General features: G+C 37.8%; 1 protein-coding gene across 6 annotated transcripts in view; it reads right to left on the minus strand.

The window, feature by feature from the left end:
- Positions 1-1,461: 1,461 nt before the first annotated feature.
- The window catches only part of GALNT13 (polypeptide N-acetylgalactosaminyltransferase 13), a 239,269-nt gene continuing 222,195 nt past the window's right edge, over positions 1,462-18,535 (minus strand). For 2 of the 6 annotated variants that reach the window (XM_087949973.1, XM_087949974.1), the window contains exons 12-15: positions 17,129-17,158; positions 12,849-13,047; positions 10,483-10,508; positions 1,462-6,799 (exon numbers count right to left, since the gene is read on the minus strand). In XM_087949973.1, the coding sequence (XP_087806099.1) occupies positions 12,862-13,047; positions 17,129-17,158 (216 nt within the window). In that variant the 3' untranslated portion in view covers positions 1,462-6,799; positions 10,483-10,508; positions 12,849-12,861. Of the gene's footprint in view, positions 6,800-10,482; positions 10,509-12,848; positions 13,048-15,330; positions 15,704-17,128; positions 17,159-18,535 lie in introns of those variants that run through there. The other 4 variants (XM_087949976.1, XM_087949975.1, XM_087949977.1 and 1 more) reach the window with 4 other exon arrangements.

An 18,535-nucleotide genomic window follows, 5' to 3' on the forward strand; every position in this document is an offset into this window, starting at 1 on the left:
TCATGTGATTGGCTGGGTGTGGCTTGTATGAAAATATTGTAAATATTTACATAAATATTGATTTTTTTTTTATAAAAAAAGAGAGCAACTTTTACCCAAAATCAGGCAAAGCAGGCAGGCAGATTGAGTTGCTCGCAGAATCATAGATTCACTCAGAGATCTACCTTTCTGCAATCTGCTACCTGAGTCTGCGCTGAAAAAATAGAAGCTTCAGTCTTAAGGAAGATTCAGCTCTGCTTTTAGATTAGCTAGAAAGCAAGACATCCAATGATTTCCTGCTTTCTAGCTAATTTAAATCTCCCAGTGCAGTTGATAGTCAGAACAGCTGATGGTCGCGGGGGGAAGGAAAAATAGCAAGTTGGATGGCATGCATGCCAGGTAAGAAGTGAGTGAGCGGGGTGGGGAGGGGTGGGGCCAACCAGTGGCGCGATTTGGCAATTCTCCAAACTATGCAGAATCGTAACAACCAGTTCTATAGAACCGGTCTGACAAGGTAGAATCCCACCCCTGGATAAATTGGTTGAAAATAATAAAGGAATCTAATCGGGACAAGTTTTTTTTTTTGAACAAAAATCAAATGTGTGGGGATTGAATGTGGAATACTTGGTTTGAATTATTACATTTGTAAGATATTTCAGCGCTTTCTCTTCTGTGGTGATCAAACAGCCATCTTGAGTAGAATGATGAGTTTTGGACACCAGACTTTAAGATACATTCAGATAAACTAAACAGGTTCAGAGAAAAGCCAATAGATTATCAGAACAGAGGGAACTGAGAGTGTCTAACTGGGAATAAAGAAAAAGAAACACTCACAGCACAGTTGGCCTAGATGGCCCTTCCAAGTCTATAAATCAATAATTTAAATGCCACCTTAGCAAAACATCATGTTTGTAACTTCAGAATCATGGAATTATAAGCCCAATATTTTATTTTTTTATGTCCACTAGCAGTAGGATGCAAGGTCTATCAAATATAAAAGTGAGGAAGAAAAAAGAAGTTTGTTAAGAAAGGATAAGCTTTTGTCATTGCAATGCAGTGATTATTGCCTCTGAAAATAGTCTTGATTTATAGAGTATCTGAATAATATTTAATCTCTTTAAAGAAGATTTCACATATGTTGTTCTGAAAATATATGGCAGCAGGATTCAATATATTTATGGTATATTGTCTGCATACACACACACATACATAAACACAAAATATACAAAGTGTATACACATAATGCTAGATTATGCAACTGGGATCTTTTTGCCCATTAACAATTAATTTACACACATAACTATGTGGATATAGACCAGGGATTCTCAATTTAAGCAATTTTAAGATATGTAGAAATACAGCTATCAGAAATTTCCAGCCAGCATACTGGGGAAACACCGATATAAATTTCTTAACTGTACAGTCTGAGACAGGGAGCAAAACTTAATGTCATGCCCTTAAGAACGACAACACCCGGTAGAATAAAACTAAACTGGCATATTTTATTTCTACAAAATGTATAAATATTGAAAATTTACAGCAGAGTTAACATTTAATAACGATTACATTTGAAATTGGTAATTCTTGAACCACAGCCCACTCTTAAGAATTGTAACATGTACTGTGTCCCAAGCACGCAGTGTGGGAAGTTTTAAGAACAATTCTTCCAATGGATACTCCCTCTAAATTAGATGATCAAGTATCAAAAACTCACAGTGGCTATTTTAAAGGGGGTCCTCTTTGTATATTATGCCTTTTGGGTGTCTGCTTCAGATATTTCAATTTAAAGATGCAGAGATGTGATAAATTTTGCACATTGCAGAAGCATACAGATCAGAAGGTGGGACTGGCTATAAACCCCTCGGCATGCATACTATGGCCAAATTTGGTTTTGTTAACATGTATGCAAAGCCTGGATGGGTTTGGAACATCAGTGGCTCTGCTATCCCGAACATTTAACGGGACAAAGGCACAACTTTAGTCTATTTGGAAAAAAATAAAAGTGGGGCTTCAGAAATATCGCTCAGTGTTTGAAAATACTTTCATGCTGATCATTCACGTAATCCAAGACATTTGGCTGATGCGCAGCCACCATTTTGAGATGAGACAATAGCAATATATTTAGTAGCATTTTAATGTGGTTGAATCTTACCAGATGCATTCATACAGTAATAGCAGCATATGTTTTAATTTATCCATACATGGAAAATACAGGTGGATAGGTGTCCATGTCAGCACGTGCGTATAATGGTTTGTGGAATAGTTTAAATTCTCATGATGTTGCTGTTACAATAGTTAATTGCAAACCTGATTTCCTATTGAAATTGTGATTGTTTATTCAGTTTATAATGGTGCAGTAGGTCTTAGAAGACAGTAATATTATAAAATTTATTTCAAATTTCTTTCCTCAACCATTTCAGCCTAACTCATAGCTTTACATTTAAGCACCCTCACTAACATATGCCTCATTGGAGACTGTATTTAGCATCTACAAATGAGATGCAACTAAAATTTATATGATCAGATATGATCTCATTAATTTCAAGTAAAAAACCTGGACTATATCGATTATCAGTACAGTACTAATCACCTTTTAAAAGGCTATTTTACTTGTCTGTTGTTAAGATTAAAAATACTGTTCTTGGATTCAACAGTCCAGAAGCAGCCTCTGAAGACAGAATGAACTTATTTCCATTGGCTCAAACTTTATATACCTATCTTTCCCTCTCCAAGAAATTCCTTAAGTTTTACCTTTTCTTAAATACTGTTCTTGTTTTTAGGTATTTATACCTCAATCATTTTTCATACTTCTTATATTGCCCCTCGGCACATTTCTATGAAATTGGGACATTGTTTCTAATCTATGCACAGGGAGAGAAAAGCCAACTTGACTTAAATTTTCAAAAAAAAACAATGTTTAAATTTGAACTCAATTGCTGATATCATAAAGTGACTTTAAAAAGTGAGTAACCAATTGTCATTCAAATGAGGAACAGCACACATTTTATTGATCTACAGAACACAGAGAGGACACCACAAGCTAATGTACAATCCTCTAGAACTATTCATCAAAACTTTGATTTTAGCCTTAACAGTTTAGGAATATCATGATAATGTTGAGGCATATCCCCCCATGTCCTATAGTTTGCTCACTAAAACAATGGGATGAAGTAGATATTTGATGTGGCAGTCCATGAGGTGCTCCATGGAGGCATTTCATTGGAATTAGCAGTAGGTTTAGTGAAAAGAGAACCTATGGTCTTGATTCTGCTTATAGCCATCTGCCTGTCACTTCTTCCCTTAAGTCAAAATCCTGGCGCAGGATTGAACTGTGTTGGGATTCAGCCCCTAAGATTCCTAGTAAGCCTTCTTGAAATTGTGGGAATTGGAGAAGTGATTGCCTGATGGTTCCGCTGCCCCTTTCTTGAACTTTGCATACAAACTTTCAAAGACCTCTATCATTTGAGGGAAACAAAGGCTTTTATTGTTTTTAATGTCATCCTATTAACAACTTAAGAAAAAGCATTGTTTATACTGGACCCTCTTCTTAAATGAGGAAAAACAAGATAATTGGCTTCAGCTAACTTTGCAGTAATGTTCCTCACTTAACGCAAGTCACATTTTTTAGGAATAATTTGTATTTATAATTTTATATATATCGGACTTATGCTCATGATTCCTTACACTGGATTAAGTTTTTTTTTTGTATTCTTAATCAAAAATAAGTCAGACCTCATGTGTTTAAGCTTGTAGTTAACAGGAGTTTGAACAAAACCCTTTACTTGATGGATCTGGAGCAGTATGATCCCCTGAATGATACAGATCTTCCAAGGGTCATGGCTGCTAGAGTGGCTGTAGGATGCAAAAGAGGCTTGCTGTTACTCAAATTTGTGGGGATTAAAACCTATGGAAGAGAATGGAAATACTTTCTTCTCTGGAACAAAGCCTGCTGCCGTATTACCAGTCCATTTGGCTGGGGAGTATCAAAACGGTAATCTGGAGAATAACCTAAACTTTGCTGCTTCTCAGTGTCCCCCTAACAAAGGCAATATAGAAATCACAGCCAGACTGTCCAAGATCAACCTAGAAACCTGGAATGTTGTATAACAATAACAATTCAGATTGAATCGTGTGCCCTTTAGTTAAAGGGCTGCATTACTTGTCAAGGATCCAGGCAACATCAGATCACAGGCAGCCCTCAACTTAGGACCAATCAGTCAGTGACTTTTTAAAAAATACGGGCAGCAAGTGTTTTATGGCAATTCTAGAAGTTGTAAAATGTTGTCATTGTCTCCTCCCCCAGTCACAGCAAAAACCACCAATTTGGAAGAATGGGTTTGTATTTACCACTGTGGTAATCACTTAATGACTACAGATTCCCTCAACAACTGCAGCGAATTGTTTGACCCCTGAGGAAAAAAAGTCATCAAATTGAGTCCAATCACATGTACAACTCAATTTACTCATGTAATGATTTATGATATTTATATGGTCATAGGTCAAGGACTACCTGTATTCTTGAATAAATTTTCTGTTTGCCCGCCTCTGCTGATCGGACTTTCCCCCTTCTTCAGGGAATGCTCTCTGCCTCAGCCACTTTGGCTCTCTGATTTGGATTCCAGGCTGATACTTTTATGCTCTTTTGCTTTTGATCCTGCTGAAACGTGGACATTTTCCTAGCAAACTTACATGGTACCTGTGGAGAACTCTTCTGGGATAGGAAAAGCGGACAAATGAGCACCTTCAAAACCAACAGATGGGTAGTAATAATGTAAAGACAGCCTCATGTAGTGAGTCTCGTCTGCAGGAAGAACCGTCTCATTTTCTCAAGATGGCCGGAATGAAGTGTGAAAGAGTTCAGTTAAATCTTTCGGTATTGCAGTGTGGAACTGATCTGTCCCTAACGAACCAATATAGCACAATTCACAGAAATTTAGGCACGGCCATGGGGCTGACAAAGCAAACTGCAATAAATTAAATCCAAATAAAAATGAATAAATTTTACATACTTTCTGACCCAGTAAAGCTCACTAGAACTATACAGATTCCAATGTTGGATAAACCTTATTCCTACTTGCATCCTGGCATAGCGATATGTGACAAAAATCCTTTAAAAAAATAAAATACTGTTTATAGAGATAGTTATATCTTATCCCATGTCCTCCATTTACAAACCAGACAAATTTATTACACGTTTTTAATTAACTCTGAACTCGGACCTGTCATATGCTAAAAGTTCAACTTGCTATGTTTGGAAGATTTATACATCTTCGTAATAATATCTTAATAATTATTAAGGGGTTGCATTGCATTGTTGACATTTTCACGTTAGACCTACCAGCATAATAGAGCTTTTATTTATGCCTAGCGACCAAGAATCTTTAGAAATCAAATACATTTAATAGGGCAAAAAGGAGTAGCTATTGCAACCAAACTCAACTTGCAATCAAGCTTGTGTCTAACTCATAAGCCTGTTCTTCTATCAGCACCTCATGTACTGTATTTTTCGCTCCATAAGACACACCTAGGTTTAGAGGAGGAAAACAAGAAAAAAATATCAGGTGGAGCCTGAGAGGATCATAGATAGGTGTCCTCTCATGTGCCAGCTCTGCCTATTGACTCCACCACTGAGGAAAAGAGACAGAAGAGGCGGGCAATGACAAAGACAGAAGAGGTGGGGTCCAGCACTGTAAAAAACTCCCCCCCCCCGGGCTGCTATTCACCAAAGGACCAGCACCGACACACAGACATTTCCACCCACTTTGGGGAGGAAAATGCATCTTATAAAAGGAAAAATACGGTAATTTGGATAAACAGCTCTTGCTGTCTTTTATATTAATTATTAATGTAAGATTATGAAAGTTGGCCAAATGTGTTACAATGCTTGCAATGACTTCTATTTTGCAAAGGGCATCAGTGAGTATCATCAATCCCATTTCCTTATGCTTCCCTTGGCCGTGAATTCGATTTCACATTCCACGTACCAGCAATATCCTTCATCCAGTTCTGTGGATTTTAACAGAGGTTTCAGGAACAGAAATTCCACTCCCCCCCCCCCGACATTATACATGAAAAACATCCAATATATACAGAAATTTACTGCTGAGAAATCCTTTTCAGCTGAGCTATCGATAGGTAATGGGGTTGGCAGCAGATTAACAACGGATTCTTCCTCTGTCACCATGAAGGACTGGTACAAGTACATCAATTGAGGAAAACAAATGCTTCACCATCTTTCACAATGCAAGTGAGCTTCATAAGGCATTTAACATTGTCACTTTCAAGCAACATTACAGGACAGAACCCACAGCAAGCCGCTTCCCCACCCTCTTGCAATTTTTGCTTGGTTAACCCTTTTCCGGAGTCTGCTTTTCTCAAAACTGTAATGTCTTCGTAATACTGTATATGCCAGGGTGGATAAAGCGTCCATGTGTTCAGCTGACTTGTAAAAAAAAAAAAAAAATCAGAGAAAGAGAGAGAGAGAGAAAGTGCAACCATGCTTTTAAGCAATTTTTTTTTTTTAAAAAAAGTAATTTTCTGGCATGTGGGCTTTGAATCAAGCATCCAAATCCTTTCTCTTCACCGACCACAAGGGAAGAAGAACATCCTTTTGTGTGAAGAGTGAGCAGATTAGACCCTTCCAAGGTCTGAGGAAGGACATGAAGTATGTGTCTTGGCTTTAGGCACCCAAGGTCATGTTACGTAGCAGCCACTGCTGGGATCGGCTTTCGCTGCAGTCCTTCATGGTTGGAACCATTTTGTCATCCTCCGAGGGCTCATCAAGACACTGGTTACTGTTCACATGTCTCAAGGTCAGTCGCTGAAAAACAAACAAGCAAACCAACATAAGGATGACGTCAGTCAGCGCAGGCGTACAGAGGGTGACAGCGAATTACGTGTCTCAGAATCGGCTTCATACATGTCACGCCGACATGTTAGCTCCTAATAAATCCTTTGAAGTTTTTGAAGCTTGGCTTGAGGGTCATGATTTAATTAGGGCAACTGCCGGAATCCTGACAGCCAGTTGGACTAGTCAATGAATTCCTCTTACCATGTTTTGGCATGAGGGAAAATCACACAGAAAGTTCCTCAGCACTTATTATACAATGACAGGAGGAACTTGGACTGCTGTGACTCCAAGTCTGAAAGGAAAGCTATAACTTATATTCCTTTGGAAGAATGATTGCTCTACCGCCTGCTCTTTGGCACTGGTCAGCTTTTTCGTGAAAAACAAATGGCTCATCTTCTATGTTTAGGAGTTACTGAAAACTAATCCTGCAAGTTTATAAAAACAAAATATCTCAAAGGCATTCTAATCTAAATCATTTTTCTGAACTGACCATCAACCTCAAAAACCATGGTCTATGAGTTCCCTTTCTGAAATTGTTTTAAGTTTATTGTACTAGACATTTGTTGGAAGAAGCATGGTTTCTCTATTTTGCCTTTTCTCCCATTTCTCATGGCAGTTCCTGCTCATATAATTATGTCGCCCTTCCATAATTAAAAAATGATCAATTGTTAACGTGCTACAAATGTTTAGCTATAGAAAGTGGTGTAGCTTTTGGAACCTAGGGTACTCAAAGCTAAAAATAAAAGGATTTCAATTAGCTAATTGTAATTAACCCAGAACCTCCTTCTGTTCAGGTGATGTTTCCTTGAAGAAATTAAGCAGTCCATTATGCTCATAACCATAATTCTGTGGAGATACTTTGTGCAGTTTATATGGGAAATTTCCAACAATCTTCTCTCTTTATCAGTCTCAGATCAATTTAGACTGACAAAGCGGCATTTTGTCTTCAGATCATTCTCTAATCTATCATTTGGTATATTAATGAGAATTTATAAACATTTCTGCCTTACTTTTCATCCTATTTTAGAACCTGAAACAAGGAGACTTATAATATGACAGAATATCAACTGAAAAGCTTCAATTAAAAACTGTTTTTTAAAAATGTACACTAAAATCCAAGAAAGCAAAAGAGCAAAGAATAAAAACAAAAATCCATTCCAGTCAAAAATATAATCCATTATAATAGATAATGTAATTTAATATTTATTATGATTGCCTTCTCCAGGGTGGTGGTCTTGCTGGAATGAGAGGACAATAATATATTCTGGGATTTCCATTTTCCTAAGCACTTTCCACAGCTTGACAAAGGTTGACACAATGAAAAACCTTTCTATAGAGCACATATTGACTATTATTAGATAATCCTATTGTGGTTGGGTGCATAGTCAGTCAGATGTTTTGACTTGATTTAGCATTTTTGCCTACCTATCACTGAATCCTTTCCAAAGACCTGGGATAGGCAGATGCTGTTTAATAATATTACAGGTATTATTGCAGGATGTAAACTGTTCCAATTATCTATCATTCATCTGCCAATAATCTGCTATCAATATAATGATGTTATTCAATTGTATTTTTCAGGAGGCATGGTGGCCTAATGGTGAAGATGCTCACCTCCCACTCAGAAGGTTGAAAATTCAATTCTAGGCAGTAACATATTTTTCTCCATTAGGGCACAAGGAGAAAGTATCTGCTGCAGACTCTATGTGGGCCTCAGGAAAGGCCTCCTGCCAGCAAATGCCCAACTGCATTCAGTCACTCCACTCCCACCCCAAAGCAAGGGATTACAGGGTCATAAAAAGAAAATAAATAAATCAATCTCATTTTTCAATATACTGGTGATATTTAGCTTATACTTCTCCCTTCCTACAAGCTCAGTATTGGGTATTTCCAATCTGTAAAGTACTAGGCAGAGAGAACAAAACTGAAGTTAAACTTTGACAAAATGAAGTTATTATATTTTCCAAGAGCTGAATTTTAAGATTTGGGAGATGCAAAGCTATTTTGGATTGTGTTGCACTTCCTTTTAAAAATCAGATTTGTAGTCAAGAGTTTTTCTGGACCCAGCATTAGTATTGGACACTGCATAACACCAGCAAGGGAATTCTGATAAAAACTAATTAAACTTTTGCATTCTAATTTGGGAGAGGCAGTTCTTCTTTACTTCTTCATTGTGGTTATAGCACCTCAAAGCTGTACTGCCCCATTGCAACCTTTTGGGGTAGCCCTTGAAGATTATCTGGAAATAACACAGGGTTCTCCCTCCTACGAAATACCCTCATTGATTTCCAGTTGTTTCTAGCCCAATGTTGCACTCTGCCCAATATTCTGGCATCTTTTAGGAAACCTACCTCGGTTTAAATTAACATCAATGATTAATTCCTTTTTCTTCTGAGCAGAACTAGTATTATTGATCTTGATCTGCTAATTAAGCAGCAGCAGTTTGCTTCCAGGGAAACAGAATGCTAAGACTGCTTTCTGTTCAGAGTCCCAAGACCGTAGCTGTTTGACCTTTCCAACTCTGTTATTCTATGTTCTAGGAAAAAGGCATTATTCTATGTTCTATAGATGCCATTTTGTGCAAGGACTCCACACTTTTTAAAAATGGAACTGTTTTCTTGAGATGGTTGAAATAATAAAATTGCACAAACATCTTAACTTTTGCATTATGCTGAATTTCATGCTAAATTGATCCAAAGATGGTTTGGCAATTTCTACCCAGAAAAAAAAAAAAAAACATTCAGAAAAGTAACAAAGGAGGTTTTCTTCTTACTTTAGACAGACTGCTGTGAAATTCCCAGAGAATCACTTAAGACTATTTCATAATATGTAGTAGCCCATTGTAAATAGGTTATTTTTCTTCTAAGACGTACATATAATAGAGTGCCAAAATGCTTTAAGAAATAATTCTGAACAATGAAAGTACCATATTTTAGAATCAGTTGAATGGGAGGCTTCATGACTCTCTTCTGGATTCCAAATCAAATATAGACCTAATATGTCACCAGCTGTTTCTTTGTATTTGTTGTAGAATTTTACATAACAAAAACATGTTGACTATTTCAATGGCCTTCTATAAACACTTATTCCTACAATTCTATCATTATGTAATGCTATTTTGAAGATTTGCTTCTTTTTTGGCCAACAATCAAATTACATTAGAAAAATCTCAGCAACAAAACCACCCAGTCTGTAATTTCTTTCATTATTTAGTACCAGATTAAGGTTTTCCAACATATTCAAGACATTTAATAACTCATAACACTATATTTAGCCCTTTTTGTCTTAGTCAGACAGGACTTTTCAAAAGAACAAAGATGTTATTATAACAAATTATATTCTTTTAGCAATGTGTGTATATATGGGGTTCTTCTAATATTACAAGATATCATTAACAGTAAAATTAATAGAAAAACTTGTTTGCTTTATAAATAATATTTTGAAATGCACTGGCAAGAAAATTATAATGCTAAGATATCCATTTAACTTCTGGATTGTATTCTTTCTAATGTTAAATTTTGTACAGTGAAAAGGGCACTTTGCAAACAAGTACATAAAATTCACCATGATCATTATCGAAAGTGCTATGCAACATATTCTATCTACCACAAAAATATACAATACAATTTTCTATTTTTATTGTATTTACTTACAGTATTACAAGGCTGCTTTTCAAGTACTGCATCCAGATGGCATACACAACAGTTCCACAATATAGTTTAGAAAAACCAAATTATTAAAACATGGTCTCAATTATTATAAATAAAACAATGATCAACTGAAAAAGCATAGACAGAATTCCCAAAGCAGGGCAATTTTCAAGCTTACAGAACTGCAATGCAGAAGGGAAATATATTAACCACTAGTGAGTGCAACTGAATTCCAAACATATTGATGAAGGCTAATATGATTTGGGGGATCAATTACTTTATGGATTTCACAGTTTGTGTAAATTGAGCATATCTTGAGAAATGTTCCTCAAGATATCCTGGCTTTGTGGTATACAAATTATTGTTTGACACTATAGACCAGGGGTGTCAAATTCGAGGTCTGCGGGCCAGATCCAGCCCTCGGGTGCTTAAATCTGGCCTGCAGTGCCCTGGAAATAGTAAAAGACCGGCCCGCAGTGCCTCTGGCAGCAAAAATGGGGCACAGGGGGCTACACCTGGCTCCCCATGACCCATTTTTGGCTTGGACGGCCTCCTGTAGCACTCTGTCAACCAAAACAGGGCCTGGGGGGGCTGCCCCGTTTTGGACAGCAAAGTGCTGCAGGAGGCATCCTTCCCATCTCCCCCCCCTCCAGCCCACGGAGAACTACAGTGCTGATCTAGCCCTCGAAGAAATCCAGTTTGACACCCCTGCTGTAGACCAAATAGTAAAATACAGTACAGAAGCGTGGAGATGGTCCAGCAAGAGGGCACAGTTATGGTGGAGCAATCCTCCAAAGCAATTACATGTTTATTTACAAAGGCCTTCGCCCTTAGCCTTCATCTCTGCAGTTGCCATGCCACCATTCATTGAACTTGAATGAGATGGATTCCAACCTGAATTCAGATAAACGAAAGTTAAAAGTACTTGACATTTTTCTGAAAGCTCACTCTTAGCAGTAGATTTTAATCTGAATCTTCCTTGACTGCACTTTTTTTTTATGTTGCTCTGTTACACACTCAGTTCTCATGATTGCATTCCTTTTACTATTGTGGGTATTGGAATTATCCTGTAGTGATAAAGACACTACATAAACATGACACTCATCATTTTACAGACAAAATGGAGCATTTGATTTCTTGTCAAAAGGCATAGAAAGATTCAAAATGGCTGAGAAAATTGCTTTTGATATTGAGATATTAAGGCTTCTAATAGTTTTACTAAGCTACAATTAGCACTTATTGCACTAAATGTGAGATAACAATTTCTTTGAAGGTATTTTTATACGGAAGGGTGTTTCAATTTGAAAGAATGATTTGATGATCATAAAGCCGTACAGGAGAACTTCTGCTTTGGTAAAGTTATTTTAAACTAATTTCCAAACTGTTCTTACTGAACCAAGGACTTCAATTATAAATAATAATAATGCTGTAAGCCACTTGGAATCACTGTGAGTTGAATGGCCATATACATTTGTTTAACACATACATAAAAATAAAAGTGGTAAATAAAGTTTGCTCTGATAGTATCAACATGGTAAAACCTCACTTTACACAACATTCATTAAAAAAAACCTGAGAAACACCTTGTCTTTACACAATGTTGTAAGTTGGCTGTCCGCTACCATTGTAGTAATAATAACACAGAAGCCACCATTCCTGGCATTGATTCTATGATTTTTATACCATTTTTCCTCCAGAAAATCATAAAGGCATAAATAGCAGTCCATCCTCTTTATAGGATTGTACTAAGAAGTTAGACTAAGTGGTATAGCTTAGCTGGCTGAGGAATTCTGGGAGTTGAAGTCCACAAGTCTTAAAGTTGCCAAGTTTAGAGACACCTGGCTTAGACCCAGAGCCTTATTTTCAAGTGGCTCTGAACTCAAATCTGGGTTCTCTAGCCACAATCCAATGGTTTAATTACTCTTTCATTTGCTATGCTATATAACTGGATTGGATTAAATGTTGGGCAGCATTTGAATTCCCAAAGGGGCCTGACCTGCTGGCATGTTGAGTCAGTAGATAATCAAACACTGGCTATCGCCACAAATATTTTTCCCACTTTAACATTTAGACACTAGACACTTTGAAAATAGATGGTTTAAGGTACTGCAATGCAACTAGATTTTAAACAGTTTTTAGAATTAAGTAAGATATGCAAACAAATGAACTACACCACAGAAGGTATATCTAGCTTTTATCAAAATTGTTTTTGACATAGATTTACAGTAAGTAGCATTAATAAATGCAGTTATTATATTTTCTTTATGCTATTTTACCTCAATACTAGACTTTAGTCTATAGTGGTAAGTAGGAGGGAGGGCGAGAAGGAAAATAATTACCATATTTATTATTTTTTTCATGATACCTACCTCTAGGCATCTACTAAAGGAAATAATCGGTGGAGCTTTTAAAAATGTTCCTAAAAACCTCCAGCCGAGTATAGTTTCTCAACAACCACTTCTGAAAAGGGCTGTCATTACAAGGCTGCATAATGGGACCATGAATGGCATCTTCTATCCTGCTTACAGTCAGACAAGACTGGGTAATAACATGAAGGAAGGTGTGTGTCTATGAGACAGAAAAATGGCACAACAAGTAGAAATCATGAAGCAAAGGATAAACCTCTCTATCCAACCTGAAAATGTGAATGAACCTTATATTCACACAGCTTAAGTCATTATCTTAAAACAGTCTTAATATTTGCATGGGTTTCATAAAACATTAACACAAATCAACATATTTATACTCTAGAAAGAGTGCAGAGAAGAGCAACAAAGATAATTAGGGGACTGGAGACTAAAAATATAAAGAACTGTTGCAGGTATGCCTGGTGTAATGAAAAGAAGGATTAGGGGTGATATCATAGCAGTGTTCCAATATCTCAGGAGTTGCCACAAAGAAGAGGGAGTCAAGATATTCTCCAAAGCAGTGATCCCCAACCTTTTTGACGCCGCGGCCCGGTACCGGCATCAGCTGGGCAGCTACGCATCGCTGGGCGCCGCCATCTTTTTGATGAAAGCGTGCTTCCGGTGAGCTTTCTACCCGGAAAAGCTCACCGAAGCGCTACGCCATCTTTTGATGCCATCTTTTGATGAAAAGCTCACGTGCTTCGGTGAGCTTTCTACCCGGAAAAGCTCACCGGAAGCACTTTTTCATCAAAAAAAGATGGCGGCGCCCAGCAAGCCGCGGCCCGGTAGGAGTTGTTCCGTGGACCGGTACCGGTCCACGGACCAGTGGTTGGGGACCCCTGCTCCAAAGCACCTGAGGGCAGAGCAAGAAGCAATAGGTGGAAACTAACCAAGGAGAGAAGCAACCTTGAACTATGGAGAAATTTCCTGATAGTTAGAACAATTAATCAGTGGAACACCTTGCCTCCAGAAGTTGTGAATGCTCCAACACTGGAAATTTTAAAGAAGAGATTGGACAACCACTTGTCTTGGACTAGAAGACCTCAAAGATCCCTTTCAACTCTGTTATTCTCTTATTTTGTTATTTTTTTTATCAAACTAATAAGTAGTTTTACTGCTTCTGCCCAAACAAGCTGATATGTCTATATGTGTGTATACTATTATTTGGTCACAACTGTTATAATTCTTGAGACTTTATTTTTATTTTATTGGAATTTTAATATGTCTAAAGTAGTCTGCAGGGAATGATGTGATAGATAAATGGCATCAATTAATCAATGTTCCACAGAATTGGACAGATACAATCACTTCAAGAAATAAAAATCCAGAATTTGAGATGTAGAGAACATAGTTGTGAGGAATTTATACCAAAACAAGGCTTGGTAACCTGTACTACACCAAGTATCATTGAACTGCTCCTAATATCACAAAGAGATATGTCTAGTTTTGAGGGAAAATGTGATTTATTCAACAAATATAACTCTATTTATAAAATTCTCATGTCATTTTTTTCACCATTAAAAACATGCCCAATAGACTTCAATTGATGCCATGGTTTATTTATCCCCTAGCTAAAATGAAATGTTTGAAAATAGCTCTGAAATACAACGGATCATCAGGAATATGTTCATTGGCCACAAACCTATCTATCATTTAATTTTTCCCATTGTTCTTTCATTTTATTAAGTAAGGTGCAATCTGTACTGGACAGAGTTTTTCAAATCTCTCAATGATTTTCTTCATTAGCTTAAAGCAAATACACATTGTTTATGGATAAATTAGGAACAAAAATTGTGGCCTTCTGGGGAGATCTTGCATTCAGCAGATGGGGAAGACAAATTGCAGCCTAGCCCAGATTTATTTCCAAGTCAATCTGAAAAGTGTCCTTTTCATTTGACCTCACCCAGTTCCAGAAAGAATTTTTAAAAAAATCAAAGTCCAATTATTAGCTTCATCAATTTTTGGATTCTCTAAATTTAAGAATCTAAATGAAGAGACAACAGAAGAGTAAACTGCCAGGTCCGGTAAAAAAAAAACTGTTTTCTATGAAAATAATTCTTTGTCTCTTGCCCATTTTTTTTCTTTCCGGGAATTACTGACATTAGCCAGAAGCAGCAGAAGGGTGTGAAAGCAGTCTTAGGCCAAAAAAACAGAATTAAATATAAATTGTCCTTGAGGACAGAGAAGTTAGTGAGATTGCTAGGGTCAGTCTGGAGGCTCCCCTCCATCCACCATGACATTGTACACAAACTTTCCCTTGTACTTGTTATACTCTTCTGCTTTCGCTAAATATATTTCCTCGGTTATTTCATTGCCCCTTCTGACTTGTGCAACAATACGCTTTTAATTAATTCCCATAAAAATTAGTGCCTCGTGGGGACTGTTAATCCACTAGGTTTCAGCAGGGTTTTACAAATCTGAAAAAGAGCGATCGCCTTGGCTATCTGGAGACACTTCAACTAGGCCTTTACCCTAAAATAAAATTGCTTACGGTGTGCCGCCTTCACTCTGTCTTACATTTAAGCAATGGCACACCTTCTTAAGTAGTTGATATAGCTAGTCCTCGACCTACAACATTCATTTAATGACCATTCAAATTTACAATGGCACTGAAAAAAGTGACTTAATATTTATTAAACACATAGTCAGCAAATCAAAGAGTTATGGATGCAAAAAGTAAGAATGGCATTGCAAAACATTTTCAATTAAAAGGGAATATATTCAAAAGTTCTGACTACAGGGAATTTATCTGCATGCAGTGTAGCCAAACTTATCTCAGATCCATGCAAATTCCTATTATTAGCTTTCATTCAGTCCTGCCAATTTAGAGAAAAACAATGAACCCCGTGAAATGATTAATCTTTCAGTTTACAAATAAAACGAGTCTTATCGAACATAAACAGTTCTGAATCGTGAGTCAATTTACCAAAACCTTAATGAACTGATATCTGTAACTTTAAAACATACTAATATACCAAAAACATTTCATTACAATATTTAATCTATACAGCAGAAACCTTTTCAATTATCAAAATAATGTAAAAAGGTTGGTTGGAACCAGCTAATGGAGCCTGTCACAGCGTGCCTCACAAGGATTATTACACTGACTGTCTAATGGAAGTAGCAGCCGGTCACTCAAAATAACAATGACACTACATCTCAATAGCTTTCAGGAAAAGCACAAAGCACTGTTTGTAAGCACTGTGAGAATTAAATTAAAAGACCCCACATATTGCCAATGGTAAACACATATTGGTTTCCCATCTCCCTGTGTTCTCTAGTTCTCATCTCCATTTCTTTGCAAATGTAGTGCTCTGATGAATTTGATTCTCATAAATACATATCCCAATGTTCTGATATAATGTGCCTCATGAAAGATTTATTATGCAATATCAAATGCAATTGGATCATTTCATTCATTTTGCAGGTGCAGGGATAAAAAACCAGAAATGAACTTTCTGTTGGTGTGACTGTTCACAATGAATACATTTCTGAGTAATTTTTTTTAGAAAGACAATCTGCAAATATTTTTTGCATAAGCACACCAACGTGCCTACTGTTCCTGTCCTATTGTTTCTTTTATATATTTTTTTATTTTTCTTATATGTATCCATGTATTCATAACTATGTTTTTACCTATTATCTTGTAAGCAATTGACAAATAAAAATAAAATAAAATAAATAAATAAATGACATTTTCTCCTTTTATCTATGTGTCTGTGTCATGTATTCCTCCTTTTCTATTCTCTGCAAAATGTAAGCAAATAAAGGGAGCAAAAGGGGGTTTTTTTTTTTTTTTTTTTTTTCTTTTTTTTTTTTTGCCTCCTCACCACAACAGGAAGGTTAAAGAGGGGGGGCGGGGGGGGGGGGGGGGGGGGGGGGGGGGGGGGGGGGGGGGGGGGGGGGGGGGGGGGGGGGGGGGGGGGGGGGGGGGGGGGGGGGGGGGGGGGGGGGGGGGGGGGGGGGGGGGGGGGGGGGGGGGGGGGGGGGGGGGGGGGGGGGGGGGGGGGGGGGGGGGGGGGGGGGGGGGGGGGGGGGGGGGGGGGGGGGGGGGGGGGGGGGGGGGGGGGTATCTTCAACTACCAGCATTAGCATCATGCTACATGTAACAGGAAATGGAGAATCTATTCTTATAAAGTAGTCTACAACTAAACAAAGGTCATATATATCACAAAAGCAGTACACAAGTGAAATCCTAAACTAAAATCAATCACAGGGATTATTAGTTTCAAAATGCTTACCTCAAAGTTGTATTCCCATTTACCTGCATGCTAACAAAAGCAAAAGAATTGCAATATACAGTCAAACTATGACCCAGGAAAATGTGTAGAAAGCATTATGTTTCTTCCAACTGCCTATGTCATCTCCAGGCTTTATGATAGAGAGAGTCAACTAAATACTTCAAGTATCTAAATCTTGGTAGTTGAGTTCAAAAAAGGTTAAAGCATATGTCCAGTCAGATTTTTTCCATAAAAGCAATAGTGACAGAAATAGTCTTTCTTTTATTTGAGTAACTGAGAACCAGTTGGTGCTGTGGTGAAAGCACCAGGCTAGAAGCTAGGAGACCATGAATTCTGGTGCTACCTTAGGCACAAAGCCAGCTGGGTCATCTTGGGCCAGTCATTCTCTCTCAGCCCTAGAAAGCAGACAAGGGCAAACAACTTTGGAAAAACCTGGCCAAGAAAACTCAGCCAGACGAGTCATCAGAAGTAAAAAAAAAAAAAAAACTAATATGAAGGCATGTGTGCACACATGTGCTCTGCCTCCCTCCCTCCCTCCCTCTTTCTCTCTCTCCCTCACACACACAATAATTTGGGAAAAGATTGCAATTCAAGGTGATCATCCTTAAAGCCCTTCATGGCATGGTCCAGATCATGTGAGGGATTGTCTCACCCCACTGGATTGGCCCGTACCACTCATGCCAGCATAGGTGGCATGCTGTAGGTACCATCAGCCTGATTACTCCAGTTGGTGGGGTCTAGGAGGAGGGTCTTCCGTGCTGTTACTCCTGCACTCTGGAATATCTTGCCCCTTGCTGTGAGGTTGGTCCTAACCCTCCTATCTTTTCATAAGGGCTTAAAGAGTTAGCTCTGCCAGTTGGCTTGGGGCCCCAGTGGGGGAACAGCGCAATGGAGTTGGTTAATAGAGTAATAACAGATCCTATTTCCCACCTCCACATGTCCTTGGTTTTAATGTCTGGTAAGATGGGCAGCCAATACAATTTATAAATAAATAATAAGATTCATAAAATCAAATATACCTATGCATGTACCAAACAAGTAATTGGAAATCAAACTAAGAGTTAAAAATCAAACTATGCATTTCATACATAAAGATTTGGAAATCTGTGCTTTGGTCATAAATCCTGCATGTTCCCTTGTTGAAAACAGCATGGTAAAATTCTAAAGGGCTCATAAAGAATAATGCAACAGCAGCAGGATACCATAAACAACATACTGAAATAGTAGATGCAAAGTTACAAGAAGAACGTAATTTACCAAAGCTGTGTCAGCGGTATCAATTCACATATTCAGAGTTCTCTCCTTAAGTTGGTATAACAAGGAAACAACTGTTCAAAATTTAGCTGTTTACACAACTATGAGATGCTGCTTGACGCCACAAGATGATCATTTCTGAAATAATATACT

This window comes from Notechis scutatus, chromosome 1 (genome assembly GCF_049901735.1).
Source record: "Notechis scutatus isolate UNSWTSFEM ecotype Mainland chromosome 1, rNotScu1.2, whole genome shotgun sequence".
Taxonomy (NCBI): domain Eukaryota; kingdom Metazoa; phylum Chordata; class Lepidosauria; order Squamata; family Elapidae; genus Notechis; species Notechis scutatus.